Source organism: Sceloporus undulatus, chromosome 4, assembly GCF_019175285.1.
Source record: "Sceloporus undulatus isolate JIND9_A2432 ecotype Alabama chromosome 4, SceUnd_v1.1, whole genome shotgun sequence".
In the NCBI taxonomy this organism is placed as follows: domain Eukaryota; kingdom Metazoa; phylum Chordata; class Lepidosauria; order Squamata; family Phrynosomatidae; genus Sceloporus; species Sceloporus undulatus.
In genome coordinates this window covers 140,875,751-140,896,294 of record NC_056525.1, presented here as the reverse complement: position 1 = coordinate 140,896,294, position 20,544 = coordinate 140,875,751, and the positions used below count along the sequence as shown (strand labels likewise).

Below are 20,544 nucleotides of genomic sequence, written 5' to 3'. Positions count from 1 at the left end.
AATTACAACTAAAACATTGATTACAAAAGTTAAAAGAGAATTATACAACAGTATTATTAAAAACACAGTTAAAAACCATTCAATACATTAAAAACATATTTACAATATACTTTCATTTAAAGATTTTAAAAATACAGCACATCAACAATTCCATAATTAAAATTCAAAAGGCCTGCCTAAATAAGAATGTCTTCACCTGCCAATGGAGAGAGAAGGCATATCTGGGATTCCTGATAATCATGGATTTCCCCAAGGAAGATGCAGTTTCCATTTAAGAAATACAAATTTGGCTTTCCAGATCTTAATCTGCATCATCAGACATTATTGATGACTATCAGATCAAATATTGATGTCTACCAACAGTTACAATTTTTCCTTCACAGTAAATCTTCCATCAATGGTGTATACATCTGTCCAATGTATCTTTTTAGGTGAGTATTTCAGAAAAGGCTTTACTTCCCCCAGTTTTAGCAGTTACATTTTCATGTGCAAGTATTCTGATATATTTTCTCATGCTTCATAGGGTAATTAAGATTTTATGACTAAGATTCAGGCTATCAGAACAATTCTTAGTCTCAATCAACCGATTTGTTCTGATGAATTTTAACCATTAGCTGGATTAATGGTGAAGTATGTGTTAGCATCTGCAGAATTTTAGTTTATCCAATTACAAATATATGTTGGCATGCAAGTATGGCACTGCAGTATCAAGTGCCTAAAAGTTTCTTCTACTTATGGAAATACTCATCAAATTGATGCAAATTAAAAGGAAAATATGCTTTAAAAAAGAACTCTACAACTTTCAATTTATCAATACTTGTTGGTCAATAAATAAAATATTTCAAATTTCAGGAGCAAATAGAATGACAAATTAGATAGAGAAATCAACCAACAAATAACTCAGCAAAATGGAATTGATTTTATAGCAATCTTTGAATTCTACAGACTTATTCAACTGTATGTCCAGATACTGGAAATTAACCTTTGATCAGTGTAAATTGGTCCCCTCTGCCATTTCAGTTACATGGTCTCAATGAAAGTATAGCATCACATTGTAAAGACTATCCCTACCCTTTTACTCAATGGGTACAAAACCTCTTTTGTCTTTCTACATTTGAATGCACAGCATATTAATGTCAGCTTCACGCAGACATATACCTGGTATCTGGATACTTTTTTCTAGCCATGTATGCATAAATGGTTTCTCATTTGTGTATCTTCAGTTTATTATCTGCTGCTTTATTTTTTAATTTAATTTATATAGTCTTGGTTTTTTAAAAAAAAATATGATTTCTATAAAATTAGGAAATTGCGCCTACATGCATGAACTGGGCAGAACATAAAAAGGACGTGAGTGACTCTGAGGATAGATAGAAGAGACAATACACAATTGTTTTGAAAGAACTGCATATTGTTAGGAGGCTATTATGGATATTTTGGGGATCTTTCTAGTCCTAGTACTTTGAAAAATCTGTGTGGTAATTGCTAGCAAAAAGAAAGCATGCAACATAATTGTGCACTTTGCATAAATACCAGTTGCAGAAATTGTGTCCTCTTATCTATGTATTTTCAGTGTAAAACCTCAAGTCTGCTGAAGCTTATATTATCTTTCATCAGAAAGCATAACACATTTCCAAAAAGCGTCTAACTGAGAATTTCTTTAAAACTGATGGTTTTTTAAAAAGACCAACTTAAAGTTTGAGCAATAAGTAGAAAGCATGAGGTTTTCCACTGGAAGAATCAGAACAAACACTAATTCAGATCAGTGGCATAACTTTACTGTTTCTAAAAGCACTAGCCTTAAATAATCAGCTTCTTACCCACAAACTCCATCCTTCTTCACTTCAGTACTCTCATTTACCAAGGAGTCTCCATCTTTTCCTTTTGCTGTCACAGTTACTTCAACAGTTTCTGAAGATCCCTGTTCTGTAGCCACGGGGACTACATCTCCTGTCTTCTGTGGCTGCTTATGCTGGAACTATTCCAAAGAAAAAGATCAAGTTGCAATGCATTAAAAATGCTTAATTGTCATGATAGTTGTCAAGTTTATTCTTGTCGAAAACTGCTAGCAACTTTGAGGAATCATGAATGAATGAATGAATGAATGGGTCCCATTTAGGGAGAAAGGTGGGATAGAAATCCCTTAAACAAACAAATAAATAATTTAATTTTTTTGTTTGTTTTACAGCTCAAAATACATACATAACTGTTTTTTTAAAATGGCTTTTAAAAATTGGCATAAAAATGCTAAGCAGTTAAATCATATTTTCATATACAATGTTTGCATCACACACTATTATCACTATGAGTTTGAGACTTTTAAACAAGTATTTGTCATACTGAGGTTTGGGATACTAAGATACCAAAGACCTAAATTAATTGGCCCATGATAAAACTATGGTTTTCTTATTAGGAAAATTAGGGGGGAAAGTAATTTAAACATATTCATTGTCTTCTCTTAAACTGTAAATTAAAAAGGGAAAGCAGCTTAAGTACAGCCATCTACCATAAAGAAAAATGTTTAGAGAAAGGGCTCTTTTTTTGTATACTGCATAACTTTATAAAAATTGCCATGACCTAACTGTCACATGGAAACATCCAGGAAATTTAACAAAATGCTATTAGAGGTTGAACCTCCTTATTCAGAAATCTGAAAATATAAAAAATTTGCAACGCTTTGTGCCACCTGCCTGCTTCCGCCTTCCAGGAAAGGGGGTTAGTCACACTTTCAGCTTCCTCAAGGAGCCCTAGCTCACCACTGTCAGAAATTTGATGGGAGGGGAGGGGAAGGGGAGGAAGACTCCAGTTCCTACAGCTCTGCTCACAAAAGATCCATGTTCAAAGAAGACATCCCAGACATTTCCCTGGCTGTATACTTTCTACCCTCTTGGAAAATAGCCCTCATAGATGGGAAGGGAGGGAAATGTCCAAGCAGATTTGGCCTCTGATGCCAACTGGTGCCTTACTCAGCTGCTGTAGTCCTCACAGATGCGGAGGAAAAAGTCCAAGCAGATTTAACTATCTCCACCAACTGAAAGTGTGGTGACAAGCAAGGAAGCAGCAGGGATGTCTGCTTTTTACAGGGGCCTTGCATGAGTAGAAATGAAAGAACCAGCATCCTTTCCCTCATCAAATTTTTGAGGGTGATGCAACACTGTCAGAACCCTCAAGCGCTTGAGGAAAAACTTAGCGGCTGCTGGACATGTGACTAACCCCCTTCCCCCCATCCCTCATTCACTATATATATGTATATGTACTGTATATGCAAAAACAAGTATTCCAAAATCCAAAATATGCCAAAAAACAAAACACTACAGGTCCCAAGCATTTTGGATAAGGGAGGCTCAATGTGACCCTAGCAATGGATTTCTATCCATTTCAATGCCCCTAAAATGTATATAAATTAATATTCTAAAATGTTAAATCTTTTTTTAATACAGAAGATAAGTTAAACCAACCTATTTTCAACATATGAACATATTTTTTCGACTTTCAACATGGAAACATCAATGGCATGGTATCTCACTTCCTCATTTAAGACAAATGGGGATTTTGCTGTTGTGTGCCTTCAAGTTACAGTGGACCCTTGTTATACACTGGGGTTTGGTTCCAAGATCCCCCGTGTATAACAAAATCCGTGTATGCTCAAGTCCCATTAAATATAATTACATAGCAAAATGGTGTCCCTTATAAAAAAATGGAAAATCAAGGTAAATTTATACTTTTTGGGAACATTTTCAAACCGTCTATGCTTAAATCCGTGTATAAAAATCAGTGTATAAGAAGGGCCAACTGTATTTCCCAATTATGGCAACATCAATGCAAATCCATCAAGGGGTTTTCTTAGCAAGTTCTGAGGCTGTGACTTCCTCAAAGCCACCCATTGAGTTTCCATGGCTGAGCAGAGATTCAAACCCGTGAGTCCAGAGTGGTAGGCCAGTGCTTAAACCACTACAAGTTCTCAATTTTGACCCAATAGTAAAAAAGCTCATCCAAAATTCTCTTATTCAAATCCTGAACTACATTTCCCTTTTTTATTTTCTCACATAATTATTTAATAGAAATGTTAGTCACTTTATAGAGTCTGCCGGAATGAGTTTATATTATGAGAATGACCACTAAGAGCCCACAAATGTTAGAAGCCAAAGTCTGAAATGGAACCTTGAAAAATACAGGTCCCCCCCCCCCCCCCTGTGATAGTGAGACCAGTATTCAGGAAGTGCTAAATTAACAGGGCTTTTTACCCCTGGCTTTTCTTTCTTTTTTCAGAACATCAGAAAAACATGGCACTTCACAGAACCTGACTGGCTCATATATTATTACTTTGCTGTTAGCTTTTTTCTCTGGAAGTGCTTATTCTTTAGTTAATTTAATTATGGAGAATGGAGACAATGATACTGGATCTCAACATGAGGGAGCATCACACAAATGTCCCTACAGTCACAATGCAACCAGGAAACAAATGTTATCAAGAATGCATTTGCACAAATCAAATGTTACCTTTGGTTGGCGTTTATTCCATGGCATATGAGATTTCTTAATTAGTACAGCTACAAAGAAGCCTCCAGTATTCTGATGATGGGGTAAAATTCTAAGGCTTGATAAAACACACAAATTATATCAGTATGCACATTTCTGGCAGTATCTAAGCTGAGTTTCAGTTTTTGAAAAGAAGACTTTGAATGATCTGGTTCTCTTCTGCAAATTTATTTGAACTATCAAATGCAGAATGTAATAATTCACAACAATGACAAGTTCTCAAAATTTTCTCTTCCGATGGATGTTTTACATCAAGGAATATTATATAGCATGTAGATACAAAAATTCAATTTATATGCACCTAAGATTTATAACAACAACAAAAAGTTGTACCAAACTAGGGGAGATCACGTCAAGATAAACATTGGTTAAGAAAATGAGGTTCAGCAAGCATGATATTGGTGTGTTTCCCTGCATGTAGTATAAAACAGCTGTAAAAAGACTGGAAGCTACCACTTTAGATTACCTATAGTTTAAGAGTATCAGTCACCTTGAAAACTGATGTTTATATAATTACAGTTTGTTTCAACAAGGAGTTTCAAAAATCAAGGGCTGATACTAACTTCTATCAAAAATATAAGTGATAATAAAATAGTTTGTTAGGTTTAGTGAATTACAACCTTTAGTTAACAAAACTGAAAGTGCCAACTTCCAAATTTACCTTCATGACTGTGGTAGAGGAGGGAAAGCAAGCCTACATAAACACAAGACTTTTGGGCTTGTTCCTGTTACACGAGACCCAGATCAATCAACAATAAGATTTGCCTGCCTATAAATTCAGATTATTACTTTGTATACGAACTGTTTAAAGTGTGTGGCTTTAGAACCAAACTAACAATGACTGCATCACTTCATTTTTGTATAATTTGTACTTTAAAAGTTTTCAATTACTTCTTCATTCTACCTGGTTCTTCTTCATGATTGATTCTTTCCCACCCCCACCTTGCTGTTCAGAGACATATTTTGACTATGAGATAACCTGAACTCAAGAGCACCCTACAGTTCACAAAAACTGCAAGAGTCTGTATGCCTCTCAAATGGCAAACAACATTCTCTCAAACTGGGTTGTGTGTGTATGCCTGTGTGGGTATATGTTATTGGCAACTTTATCATATTTACAGCCTTTTTCTCGCCTGTCCTTCAGAACAGGAAAGGACCAGAGCAGGAGGTCTAATCACCCCCAAATTTAGAAAAAGGAATTCAGACCTAGATGAAAGTGATGGGACAAAAATATCCCAAAACATAGCTTTATGGCAAACAACCAGAAAGCATAGAAAAGTGGACTGTTTTTTCAAACTCCCCATTTTTGTGGAGTCGAGAGATAGGGGGTGACAATAAGAGATGTAGTTTTCCAGGGTTCCAAGGGGGTGCAATGTACCCCGCTAGAAAATGGAAGCTGTCCACCCTGGTTAAAGATGAAAAACAAATGACCATGGAAGAGGAAAAGCCCTAATTCCACTAAGTGTACAAGACAAAATTATGCAGAGTGATGTAACTTTCAAATCATAGCAAGAATACATACCAGCGCTCCAAATTTAATGCTTTAAGTTTTTCTGTATCTTTTAAGGGAAACATAGTGGGCCTGATCTGGGTTTGCCTGTTTGAAGGGACTTCTTTCCAGTCTTCAAACCACTGACCATCTTTTGCCATTACCTAGGAAGAAAAACGTAGATACATCATGAACTGAAATTGCTGATTCATGTAATAAAGCAGTTCATTCTTCCCTTATGATTTTGCAACACTCTGAATATGAGTGATGCTAGAAATGTGCTGCTGCTATGGAGAGAGGAGCGCTTCTCAATGCCTCGCCCCTCCTCGCACATGATGAGGGCGTCAAAATAGGCACTGCCATCATTACGTGACCGAGGCCTAGCATGCACACATTGCGGTACCATTATGACGTTGCGAATGCATCATTGGCATAATGGTACTGCAAGAAGAACCCTCTTTTTGCGGGTTCTTTTTGGTCCCCGGGGAAGTCTCATGGTCTGGAGGCTGCGGCCTCCCGGCGGACCAAAGCTGGGCACCGGGAGACCTTCCTTTTTGGACGGTCTGTCCCACGCCAAGGAGTCCTAGTAGACCACAAGTTGAATATGAGTCAACAGTGTGATGCAGCAGCTAAAAAGGCCAATGTAATTCTAGGCTGCATCAATAGACACATAGTGTCTAGATCAAGGGGATTAACAGTGCCACTCTATTCAGCTTTGGTCAGGCTTCATCTGGAATAACTGTGTCCAGTTCTGGACACCACAATTAAAAAAGGATGTTGACAAGCTGGAGCGTGTCCAGAGGAGGACCACCAAAATGGTGATGGGTTTGGAAACATCCCTTATTAGGAGAGACTTTAGGGAGCTGAGTTTGTTTAGCCTGGAGAAGAGAAAGTTAAGAGGTGATATGATAGCCCTGTTTAAGTATTTGATGTTTTCTGCTGCTCTAGAGAATAGGACCTGGAACAATGGATGCAAGTTACAGGAAAAGAGATTCCACCTACACATTATGAGGAATTTCCTGACAGTAAGAGCTGTTCAACAATGGAACACACTCCCTCTGAGTGTGGTGGAGTCTCCTTCTTTGGAGGTTTTTTAAACAGAGACTGGATGGGGATGCTTTGATTGTGTGTTCCTGCATGGCAGGTGGATGGACTAGATGGGCCTTGTGGTCTCTTTCAGCTCTATGATTCTATGATTCTACTACATGTTTTTCTATAAAATTACCTTCCACTTTGTAATCCCAGGCATTCTCTTTAGATCTGGCAGCTCAGCAGAGACATCAGCAAGTTCTAAAGCACCTTGAGGGGGGAAAAGACTACAGTAAAGTACAAAAGTCTGCAGAAGTTATATTGTTCTGAGATACCTGGAAAATAATAACTTTAAAACAGTGAGAAATAGCTAAATTGACAAGGAACACAACATTACAAAATATTTATTTAAGCATGTACACAAGAAAGTTAGAACATTAAGGAAGGACAATAAGTTGAAGTGTTTATAGAATACAGGAGTAGCAATTCTTTCAGGCTGCATCTACATGCAGAATTAATGCACTTTGACATAACTTTAACTGCCATGGTTTCAATGTTATGGAATTCTAGGATTTATAGTTTTGTGAGATATGGTATTCAAGTACACATTCCAATCAGGAAAACAGAAGTTGTGTTTTGTTTTTAAAAAACTGAACTACTTCCCAACTGCATCTGTTACTTATTTAAAATACAGGGCCCCCTGCCCCAGGCATGTCACCTAAAGCATCTTCACATAGAAAAATCACACTCCAATTTAATTTAATTCGTCATTGAAATGTCATTATCTACACTGACATGGAAAACAACATCAAAGCATAATTTATCTTATAATGAACAAGTGGCTCCAGAAACATGAAATATAGAGAGAAATGCACTGGCATGCCTCTTTAAAACTGTACTGAAACAGCAAGCTTTAAAATCCAGATTAGAGTAATCAACACAAGGCATAACATGAGAGAAGAGAAATATGAACAGATGAGAGTTTAGCAGAAAAGGGCTAGACCAGGGTAGATCAACTATCAGAGGCTAGGGGCCATGCTGGCCTCCCAGGAGACCTTGTAGGGCCACTTCTCTATCCCCACAACACTCCAGAAATAATAATTAATTAGTAATAATAACAGTAAGAAAAGTACTATCCAATCAAAGAACACTGGTTCTTGAAAAGCATTGTAATTAAATAAACAGCATTCTAAGTAAACAGAAAAGCATTCTAAGTAAATAAACAACTTCATTTTTTAAAAATTAAAAAACTTACTTTGTTCAGTTTGAACACAGACATTTAGTTAACAAAATCCGTTAGTTAGAATAGTTAGAAGATAAAAAGATCTGCTACAAACAAATTAAAAATAGGAATATCACAAGAAGTCATTTGCTGTTGTTGTGTGCCTTCAAGTGATTTCTGACTTATGGTGATCCTAGGGGCATTACTAATCCTTTACTAATTACTCGCCCAAGGTTACCCAGTGGGCATCCATGGCCAAGTGGGGAATCGAATTCTGATCTCCCAAGTAGTAATCCACTATACCATGGTGGCACTGCATATTCAAATGAAATGAGGCAGAAGCTATGGAGTCTAGTTTACTGAATACTGAAGTAGGCAATTATATTCAGTATGTTTGACATGAATTTTGAGGGGAGGGAAAAAATAAATGGGCTTATACATGACACTGCTATTTTTGGCTTTTATGTTCTTTGCATGTGATCTCTTTTTATAGATTAATGAACACTGCATTAAAAATAACAGCATAGCCTGTGTTTATAAGGAGAAATTTTTACAATACAAAATGCAATAGCAGCACCAAATTGAAACTTGAATTCTGACTAAAATGTTACCAGGATATAGACTTAGGGACTATATGCACAAGCCAAAAGGACTGTTCCCCCCACCCCTCCAACCTGGAGTCATCCTATTAAGACAATGCCGGCCAACAGCCCTGGACTGAGAACCAGATGCCATTTTGGTGCAGCTGGCCCAAACCTTAACCTGGTTTTTAAAAATTGACTACTTGTGGCAATTTCTCAGAAACCATGCCATGAAAGCTGTAGTTCAGATGGCCACCCAGCTCCTTACTGATGCTGCCCTCCTCTGCCCCAGTCACAATCTGTTATGTCAGAAGGGGGTGCTTGGCCACGTGAGTGAAGCCAGGCATCCCATTTTCATTCTTATGGGTCATGACTGGGGCTTGCACAGAGAATAGTGTGACAATGGGTGGGCATGTGGACCCGGTAAATGTCAGGGGCTGGAACAGGCTGGATCCATGGGCAGAGTAAAACAGCGTTGGCTCATGATATCCTGCTCACGTGTTTGCACCCTTAGTCAAAAGTTCTTCACTCCTGCATTAATCTGAATACAATTTGAGTGTTATTTGCTTTTTTCACTACACAAACAGGAGCAATTTTACAAACCTTCACTCTTCTCCAGCAGAGAGGCAATGACAGCTTCATTTTCAATAGGATTCAATGAACAGGTAGAGTACACCATCCTGCCTCCTTCTGCCAGCTGCTCAACTCCACGTGTTGCAATCCTTAACTGCAACCTGCACAAACAGTATTATTCATAAACTGACAATTCATTCATTGTGCAAATAAATTTTGGACTTCAGATCAATTTTGACAGCCAATTCTGCAGCCCTGAGAGCAATATTTTCAGGTTCATTATTTTAGACAATGTTTCCAGTACAAAGTAGTTTTGCACCACTCACAGTCTTCTAAGTGGACAATTTATGGGATAAAGTTTCACAGAATAGGGGAAAGAAAGATATAACTACAGCATATGTAGAAGAAATGATAGAGGAAATGTGAATTGTTCCAGTTAAAATAAAATCTGTGGAACCGATGGAACAGGAAAAAAAGATTTGTTCAAATGTCCTGATAACTAGTGCCAAATGGGCCCTGTACAGACGGACCCTTTGCAGCATGCCCACGATATGCTAGGGTTGCCTCGGGGCAGCGTGTGCACACACCCTGCAACCCTAGCATGTGATGAGGGAATCGCAGCTGTGCAGCGTTCAAACAGCGCTGCGCAGCTGCGAGACCACTGGGAGGTCTTTGCGCTGTGCCGCAAAAAAGGAGCAGCTTTTTAATGCTCATTTGTTGCTGCACAGCAGCATCACACAGTTTGGTTGCTGCAGCACTGCTGGGGAGCAAAGAGAGGCGCCTCCCTGGCGCCTCTTTCTGGCGGTCTGTACCCTGCCATAGAGAGGTATTTTAAAGCATTACAGTTAGGAAACAAAGATTATCATCTACAGGGCTGATGTTTAAGCTAATTATAAAACACAAATTGCATAGCTGTTACTGTGAAACAATGACTTCCACTTCAAAAACAATGATTTTTTCAAAACATTTTTATCCACCCTTCCCTCAAAGCACCCAAGGGAGCATCCTTTCTCCTACCCATCTGCCCATTTTATCCTCACAAGAATCCTCTAAAGTAGATTACACAGTGATTGTGTGGCTGGCCCATGGTCTAGTGATCTTCATAGGTGAATAGAAATTTGATACTGTTCCTAACCAGACAACACAAACCGCTACTACCATCGCTACTCCTACTGTTATTGTCTAAACAGTTAATGTAGGCTCTCCACATCAGGAGAGCTCTATGTTGGGGAAAGGTACCATGATGAAATAAAAAGGATAATCTACATCATAGCATTCTTGGAATATCTGACTGGTCAGCTGACTGGTGTGCCAGCCTTAGTCTAAATTTTCTTTGAAAATCTGTGAAAGCAAACATATGAAATATTTTTTGATCTGAAATCTGGCATCTAAAGATCACTCCAGGTGACCTAAATAAATAGTGACATAACTAACTACAATGCTGCCACTCAGCGATATTTCTCTTTTATAACCATCATTAATGAACCTGTGGGAGTCGATAACTCTTGGCAGGTGTTCAGTAGTTCTATCTATGCAAGCATGACCCACCCTACTCCACCCACTTACCTTCCTGTGTTTACTGGGAAGATTGAAAAGTAAAAGTAAACAACATTCAGGTAAAAACAATTCAAGAGGACTATGTGATTAGGAACAGAAAAGGTAGGGTTCTTGACAACATGGAGCAACCATGTTTGGGTAAAATCAGATCTTCCTTTTAGATCTAACCAGTAAACACTAATGGGGGGGAGGAGGAGGCAATCCCCATTTTCCTCCACACATACAATTACCAAATACCTATATAGGACTATATTCTAATATGTTCTGTATTTTATGGCATTTTAAGATTGGCATTAATCATCAGCTGTCCACAACAGTGCATAAACAACAGAAAGATAAAGGGTCACATAAATATGTGGTCTCCCCTGAAAAACAGGAATGTTTGGCTCAAGTTCAGAACTTTGTTAGGTGAGCAAGCGTAAGCATCTTAACAGATGTATGGCTACTCAGGAGCTTAGCCACGTTACCACTTGAAGTAACTGGAATGGTCTCTTAATGGGCTCCATTGTGCCTTTGTTTTAGGCTTTACATGTTTTTGAGAAAGGCAGAATAGAAAGTAATTTAAAAATAAACTAAAGGCTAGGAGAGAGCTAGCTCCATTTTGTTCAGGAAATGCAACAAAACAATCCTTCCTGGTGTTCTACAAATCGGACCTGAAGACTCAACATGTACTTGATCCCTTTCATTTTATAGTGTTCATTACAGATAATTGATTGTTAAAGTGATGCAATAATGCCACTTGATCTTAACCCTAGCTCCTTCTAGAGCATCTGGGGTGTATCCATTTTAAATGGGTAGTCAAAAATTCTGGAAAGCTAAAACATCCTGGGTATGCTAAGACTATCTTCATTTTCACTTCACTGTCCTTGTCTGCAAGGCAACAAAAACACCCCACAGCTTGCTTTTGTAGAGGCAAGGTAAATATCCAACCAAATCATTTGAAGAAGGAGCCGTGTAGCTCTGCAATCTGATATATTAAATTTACTCCTGGATCACTGTAAACCTCCAAGAATGAACCTCTAGAATATATATCTGTATTCCTATCTTTATAACTCTCCAAGATTCCTTCTATTATTTCTATTCCAACTGTCATGCAATACAAACAATTTATCATTTACAGTACCTCAAGCTTACTCCCATAGTTTCTGCCAGATTCCTATGGTCTTGCAAGTTCCTAGCTTGGCAATATCAGCTCCCCCATTTCTTTCCTCATTCTGTAGATCAAGTAAAGTAAGTTTTTTTACCCATTCTATATGCCCGCTGTATGTTGTATCAACTTCCAAATTCATTAACAATGGTACTGCTGCCACTGTATCTGCAGGCACTCCTTAGTGTCTGCCATAACACTACTTCTGCCAGCTTTTGAAAAACTTTCTCCACTTAGTCTCCACTTACCTTTGTTCATAGGGTAGTTCAAACATTGCTTTTTTAAAAAAGAAAAGAATGAAAGAAAAGAAAAAGGAAGAAAGGGGCACTTGCTGACATCTGGTAAACTTGCAGAAAAGTTGTGTGTGAGGAAAGAAGAATTCAAGTAAGTTTTGAGGGAATCTGTGGGTTGCCAAGAAAGGATGAAGAGCAACCAGGGATGAAAAGGACACAGAAGTGGCCCGTGTAGAGAAGAAGGGATGTCTGTGCGCTTGTGTGATGGATGAATACTGTGCATGCTTGCATTACTGAATGCACAGCTGTGTAAATTACAGAATAATTCACAGGAAAGATGTGTGGTTTTTGTGTGTACCTGCAGACAACAGTTTATTGCTAGTTGAAAACAGTTTTTCTAAGTGTTCTAAGCTGGTACCGCTAAGATTTCTCTGGGGTGTAAGATTTTTTAAAATATTAATTTAGTTTTATCCCACTGTCAAGTTTCAAAAAGAATGTGAAATTATTAATACAAAGTTTTCTTACCCATGTAATTGTAAGCTGTTTTGAGTGGTCCATTTTTTCCATACATCAATGTTTTTTCTCATGGTCCCATCTCCACTGTAAAACACATTTGCACTTTATTTCCAATTAAATCTCAAGCTATATTTCAAGTCAATAACCACAACATTTTCTTAAAAACATTACCAAACTTCATGTGTTTTGGAACAGAAAACTGAAAACATGAGCCTCTTGACATAAAAGCTTCAAACCTGACCAGTTAAGAACTGGGCTCCATCAGCATATACGTATACGTATCTCTAGTTTTGGGGAAACATCACTCAAACATTTTTTGGAATCACTTTTTGAGTATAAAAAGCATAAATGAAAACGAATAGGGGATAAAAATTCAGAATAAGGATTTACAAACATTTTTCTATAATCAAATAAGAACTGGAAGATAATCTTTTTTTATTCTTTTCAGAATAATCAAAGTCTTGCTACTAATAAAACAATAGCTCAGTTTTTCAAATCTACTTAGTAAGGTATACAGTGAGGCAACGTTTCATGTGTGAATAGCACATAAAGCCATATTTATAAGGATTCAAAAGGCAAAACATGAAATAGATATAGGTAAATGAACAGCTGTTGTGAACAACAGACAGTTATGGTTGAAAAAATAATTTTTCAAGTTTATTTTAGCAATGTGTGTACTTTGTTTCAATTATATTTGTACTGTACCCCTTTTTTAGAACTAAGTGGCCACACATTTTTAAACACCATCTTAAATCCTCTTGATGTGATACAAATGGATTATTAGCATTAATCAGCAGGTGACTTGATGATGCATGCACATATACACTAAAAATACCACAATGCTTATAATATTAAAGTTAAAGGTAACATACCTGCAAGGGACATCACATAATATTCTATCATAGAAGAGGATTTCCCTTTTTCCATTTGTGGTTATTTGTAAATTAGGGATGCTGGAGGCATCATGATTTACAACTAAGATAGATGGGCTGTTTAACCTCTTTGCCTGATGGACTAGCAAATAGCAGCGCTTGTTGTCAACATCATTTGCAATTACAAATCCCTCTAGGGAAAAAAAAACCAACACTTCACATTAATGGAAGAATCACTGTAGAGGCAAAAGAAATTGGTCAATAGTTATTACCCCGGATAGGGTCATCAGAGTAATAAAAAATTTGATGAAGCATAATCAGATCTTTTTAAAAACAGAATCTTCACAAATATTAACATAGAACACATGTAATACAGGATGTGTCAACTACCTTTACCATTTTGCAATATGAATTCTAATACTAAAAAGAAGTAATATAAAAATAAAGTACATTGAAACAATTTTAAGCCACGTTCCCCCACTCCCGCACATTTTAATCGAGCTTCTAAATAAATAAAAAGACCGCATGTCCCCATATGAACAGAATAAGATCTTCAGGCAGTCTTTTTTTCAGTCCTACTATCATCACAGGCTCGCTTGGTGAGGACACGAGAGAGCCTTCTCTGTGGCTGCTCCCACCCTTTGGAGCCCTTCCACAGGAGGCTAAGCAGGTCCCTTCCCTGCTTTCTTTCCACCATCAGGCAAACTTTTCTTTTCAGGCAAGCTTTTAACATGTTACTGTATCCAGGAAAGCTTCTTAATGGAGTGTTGGCCTTGTATGTTTTTAATGTTTTTATACTTTTAGCATGATTTTAATGAGTTTGTATTTTTAACTTGTTTTATTGATGTGATCTTTAAAAACAGAATTACAAGAAAAATGTATTTTTTTAAAAGCATCTTTTGTGAGCCACCTTGAGTCCTGCCAATTTGGGAGAAAGGCAGCATATTAAATATATAAATAAATAAAATAATTTAACAAACAAGAACAATCTCTAGAAAATCTCACATATCAAGCCACAAGATACCTTATGCCCACGACAAAAAAGAGAGAGAGAGAGAGGAAGAGAGAAGATTTGAAATGGAAAGAAGAAGCCTGGAGCTCCGATGCAAGGCAAGACATACAAGGCAGGATGCAGGAGTACAAAAAGAAATGTTTTATTTTAATGTCGAAAGTCGTGTGGAACAATAATGACAGAGGCAAAGGAGAATGTGAATACAGATTGATGACCATCAGAGAATGCAACTAGAAATGGAGAGAGACAGGAATAGTCTGAACTCATTTCTGAAAGATTAAAAATTGTAGAAAAGTCAATTTTCAACAACCGATTTTATGAGAAACTATTTTATTTTCCAACAAAACCAAGACTTTAATCCCCATTTAAACACATACACTCACCTGGAAAAGGAACATTCACGTCTGCATGCAGCATTTCAATCAGCTGGGCAGTCTTAGATCCAGGTGCAGCACACATATCTAGAATCTAACCATAATGGAACAGTCAAGGAAAGACTGTATAGTTTTAAAACTGTATTACATACCATTTGCGATCAAGTACAACTACTTCAGTAATACGTGAGAAGGATGCCTACGGAATTAACTCAAAGTATTAGTCCATTATTCACGATTACCTAAAGACTATATAAATATACAAAAATTCAAGTCTTGAATGCTAATTCAGATCTGACCACACAGTTGACCAAGCTTGTTTTTAAGAGAGAGATATGAAAAAATTCAAATATATTCTGCAATACTTAAGCAGAAATCATCAAAATCATGTTCATTCTGAACACATGAAATTGAGGAACAATTAAGGAAAGAAAGGTGAACTATTTTAAGTCAATCTTATGAATAACCATTTGCCCTCAACTGGCAACGTGTACTATGTTCTCAGGTACTATTTCTGCTGTTCATAGAGAAATCTTTTAGTACCAGAGAAGGTGGGAGAGAATGCACAGTATTTGTGGTCACTATATCATGGCTATAGTCAGAAGCCCATAGTGTGTGAATGGCTGGCTCTGTCCCTCTTTCCTTTATATAAGTAGTCCCCAAACAGTGTCCTTTAAGAGATTTTGAAGTTCAGTTTCCAGAAGCATCAGCCATGTTGGCCAATAGTCTGGAATTCTGGGAGTTGAAGTCCAAAATGCCTTAAAGAGTACAGTTTGGGGACCGCTGCTCTATACTGTAGCATAAAAGTCAGCAGCTCTTAAACACTGAGGATGAGGTGGAAAAAATAAAGTATACACATTCTGATAGGATATATTTGTTTCATTTTTGTAATTGGCAGATGCAAGAAGAATTTGACAAGGGAGTCAGGAGTTGTAGACAAGCCACGTAAAACATCACAGATTTTAAATTGGAATATGGCATAGCAGCCTACTCTATATTTGGGAGAGAAAACTTGTAGGATACAGTGGGAAGATATTACAGAACCTGGATTATGAAGACAACATTTAAAATTTTTGACACAGACCTAACTTTGACAGAGACCAATAATAAATTTGGATTTTAGGGAGATACAAATCGTGCCACCACTTAGGAAATGTACAAGTGTTGAAACAATTTCATTGGCTACCAGTTTGCTTTAGGGCACCATTCAAAGTGCTGGTCATCCTCTATAAACCCCTATATTACATAGGTCCAAACTATTTGAAAGACTCTGGCCTGTTACAGACTGCCAAAATAAAGCTACTTCGGGTCTCTTTGGAGGTATGCTGTTTAAATGATGCATGCATCCTAAGAGTCCGGAAGCTGCACCAAAGCTGCACTCCAGTGCTTAGGAATGGAGCGTGGCTTTGGTGCGACCTCCGGACTCTTAGGGTGCATGCATCATTTAAACAGCATACCTCCAAAGAGACCCGAAGCAGCTTTATTTTGGCAGTCTGTAACAGACCTCTGCCAGAAATTTGAGATCAGCAAAAGGTTTTCTCTCAGTCCCACCACCATCACAGGCTTCTCAGTGGCTGCTCCCACCCTCTGGAGCACCGTTCTACAACAGGCTAGGTTCGCCTACTCCCTGCTTTGTTTTCATCAGCAAGCAAAGACATTTTTATTTCAGCAAGATTTTAGTGGTTAAGCAGGGAAATGTTTGTTTTATCTGTTCTTTAATTTTATATGATTTTTAAATGGTTTTAGTGTTATAAAGTGGGGATTTTAAATTGGTTTTAAAACCTTTTTGTAAATGTTTGTAATTTGTAGTTCTGGAAGCTACTTTGGGTCTCGTCCTGGGATAAAAACGACACATAAATAAATAAACTGTGTACTATCTTACTCTTAGATAAGTGGAAGCACACCTATATTTAAAGTTTTAATGCCTACAGATAACCTGTCTAAAGCAAAATGCAGAAAGTGTACTTGTCAGGAAGGCATTAGTTTAATGCTTTCCTGCCATAATTCATTTTGATTTGTTTTAAATGAAAATGGGATTGATAGTAAATTGTTGAGGCTGATGGGTTAAACTATGAGGATGTGCTGTAAGGGTTAAAGAGTCTCAAAAGAGCAGAAAAAAAGCTTGTAGGAAAAACAGCTTCTTTGGAATGCATGTGGGAAGTGTGAGGAGAAAGGCTTGAGTTTTAACAATGTGGCTGAATAGATAATGAACAGTTTTAAAGAGCAGTTTTATTAAGTGATGGTTTTAGCTTTATAGATTTTTAGTTATTTATAATGTTTATCTATAGATATATATTTGGTGTGATGATATTGTTAAATACATGACACCAATCCCAAGAAATACACAGCATGAACAAAGTACAGATAAATTCTACTCCAAAGATGGTTAGTCTAATGTTGGTGAGAAACTGAAGATTCACACACAGTCTGCCAGTTACTGGATTATCTGGATGGTAATCCATTACATCATATTAATGTCTGAAGTGCAGGAACTGGGAGCCAATCAATGAGTTACACAATTTAATGGAGAAGACTTTTGCTATGTTCTATAAAAGTATTTCAATGCATTCCAACTTCAAACTTGTCAAAAAAGTCATGGACTTGTCTACTAAGATCTTCTTTTTAACAATAAAGCTATTCTTTGACTAAAAAAAATCTAGAATCTGTCTTTTTGCTATGTTGTTTAGACAGGCTGTACCTGACAGTAACACAAAGTATAAAATCTATTTGTGCTGAGCTAATGTTTCCCCATCAAAGTTTCAATCTCTCTCTGTATGGCAAGCATACCTTATGATGAGGCTGGACATTAAGAAGAAGGGGAGGAATCATACTGACAGCTTCTTGACGGCTAATGTTTCCCTGAAGCAACATAAAAATAAATAGCGTTAAATGTACCAATTCTATCTTATTACATACATTGAAGGAAATAGATAAGTTTGACATTTCTAATAATAATGGTGCCAATTCTCTACAAATTTCAGTTACCAGCCATACAGAAAACTGAAGTCAAAGGTTTGGTTCAAGCAATCATTCCAGGCTTTATAAACCATGGCTTATAAAGCTAAGAATTAGTGTCAGAACCAATACTCCACTTTCCTCCAGGGACTGTACAACTTCCAACAAAATGCCAGCAAAAAGCCAGGTAACTCAATCACTGCATCTGTACTGCAGAAATAATTCAGTTTGAAAAGACTTTAATTGTCATGGCTCTGGTACCACAACAATCTACCATTCCCAGAATTCCACAGCAGTGAGTGGTCGCAGTTAAAATAGTGGGCACACTGTACTGTGATTATGGGCAACGATAATTTTCATATCCAGATCTGGAAGACATGACATGAAACATCAGACATTTTATTCCTGTACGTAGACAGTTGCTTGTATAGTAAACTCTAGGATGTTGTTTGAAAACCAGAAATGGTCTTTCAAGTACACCAAGTCTCCAGTGCTTCCAACATGTATTTAGAACTACCGTGTTTCTTCAAAAATAAGACACTCTCTTATAAGTATTTTTCCTTAAGAAGACACACTATGGCTTATTTACAGGGGATATCTTATTTTTATTATGTATGGTACAACAATCTACATTATTCAAATATAGTTAAGTCATCTTCTTCTGGAACATTGTTATAACTCTCCAAATCCAGAATTCCATCCTGAATTTCTTAAAACTCCATTTCCTTTAGAACCGTTGGCCCCAATCTTTCCACTCCCTTCCTGCCCCCTTCCATTCCATGCCGGGCCTATCACTATGTCTTATTTTCGGGGTATGGCTTATATTGCGCAAATGCTTAGAAATCCTGCTATGGCTTATTTTATGGATATGTCTCATTTTTTGGGGAAACAGGGTATCAGTTATATGCAAGTACATGAGTCATGTGCTCGGTCTTCAAGATCAATATACAAAATGGAAAAAGTGACATTAACATTCAGCACAAACATTAATGTTTAGAGGGCCTTTTTGAGCATAACATGTAAATATACCACAAAGCCATATACAGTGACAAATACAATTCAACAAATGAGAATATTAAGAGATTAAACAAATCTAGAAGGACAACAACCAGAACAAGGCTAAATGTTTTCACTGGTCCCAGTGCAATGATGAATTGGCAATGATAATTGGAATTGGAGTCAGCCAAAACAGAAGCACGAGGTGGCTCCTCTTCACACACTGTTTACAAGAAATGTCACATGGATATAATTCATGCTCATAGAGAACGCACTATTCACTATGTTGCAACAATTTCTGATTCTCCAAGGGGAGGTGGACAGAAGGAAGAGACTACTTAAATACAGGATAATAACGAGGCATGCAATTTTAAAAAGTAATCAGTGGCCTGTTACAGACAGCCAAAATAAAGCTGCTTCGAGTCACAGTGGAGGTATGGTGTTTCAATGATGCATGTGTCTAAGAGTCCAGAAGCCACACCAAAGCCACGCTCCAGTTCTTAGGGCTGGAGCATGGCTTTGGTATGACTTCTGGACCCTTAGTACGCATACATCACTGAAACACCATACCTCCACTGTGACTCGAAGCAGCTTTATTTTGGCTGTCTGTAACAGGCCAGTATTAATAAGGGATGTAGTGGCTCAGCAGTTGAGACACTGACTCTGATGATTGCAAAGTCAGCAGGTCAGCAGTTCGAGGCCCAAGGGACATGTGACAGAATGAGCTCCCTTCACTAGTTCCAGCTTCTGCCAACCTAGCAGCTCAAAAGCATGTAAACGTGCAAGTAAATAAATAGGTACCACTTCAGTGGGAAGGTAACAGCATTCGGTACAGTCATGCTGGCCACACAACCACAGAGTTGTCTTTGACAATGCTGGCTCCCTTGGCTTAGTAATTGAGATGAGCACCGCCCCCTACAGTCGGACACAACTAGACAATCATGTCAAAGGGGAAACCTTTATCTTTTAATCAGTATTAATACTTACACATTCTGTTTCACTGACAAGAAAATGATGAAATTTTTCTAGCTCTGGGGATTTCCGCAGGACTTTTCTGCTCAGGTTTGTTTGCCATGCTAACTCTTCTGGATACCTAGTGAGACAATAGTATCTCTGAATATGGTGCTTTCCGAACCTCTCAGCAATTACAGTACATTTTAAATTGTAGACACATAGACTCAATTTGTGTATGGAACCTGTTAACTGTAAATAATGAACTTAAACAGGAAAAGAAATCACAATGTTTTTTCACTAAGAATGACTTTCAGATGTAACAGGAAGGTATTGGTTCCATATTAAGTTCTTTTCATTTAGCTACATCTACCTCTAGAAGGATTTAAGTGGTCATTGGTGGTGGTGGTTAGGCTGTATGTACAAGCAGGCTGTAAATGAATGATAAACCAGCAAATCTGGTTTATCATTATGCTTGGCCACTGCAAGTCCATAGAA

The 20,544-nt window shown here is 37.5% G+C and overlaps 1 protein-coding gene across 2 annotated transcripts in view; it reads right to left on the bottom strand.

Annotated features, from left to right (window-relative positions):
• Positions 1 to 20,544, bottom strand: part of NSUN2 (NOP2/Sun RNA methyltransferase 2) — a 37,460-nt gene that overhangs the window by 12,902 nt on the left and 4,014 nt on the right. For both annotated transcript variants that reach the window (XM_042463926.1, XM_042463925.1), the window contains exons 4-13: positions 20,083 to 20,188; positions 17,932 to 18,003; positions 15,154 to 15,238; positions 13,759 to 13,951; positions 12,896 to 12,970; positions 9,464 to 9,594; positions 7,254 to 7,327; positions 6,062 to 6,192; positions 4,501 to 4,597; positions 1,821 to 1,978 (exon numbers count right to left, since the gene is read on the bottom strand). In XM_042463926.1, the coding sequence (XP_042319860.1) occupies positions 1,821 to 1,978; positions 4,501 to 4,597; positions 6,062 to 6,192; positions 7,254 to 7,327; positions 9,464 to 9,594; positions 12,896 to 12,970; positions 13,759 to 13,951; positions 15,154 to 15,238; positions 17,932 to 18,003; positions 20,083 to 20,188 (1,122 nt within the window). The remainder of the gene's footprint in view (positions 1 to 1,820; positions 1,979 to 4,500; positions 4,598 to 6,061; positions 6,193 to 7,253; positions 7,328 to 9,463; positions 9,595 to 12,895; positions 12,971 to 13,758; positions 13,952 to 15,153; positions 15,239 to 17,931; positions 18,004 to 20,082; positions 20,189 to 20,544) is intronic.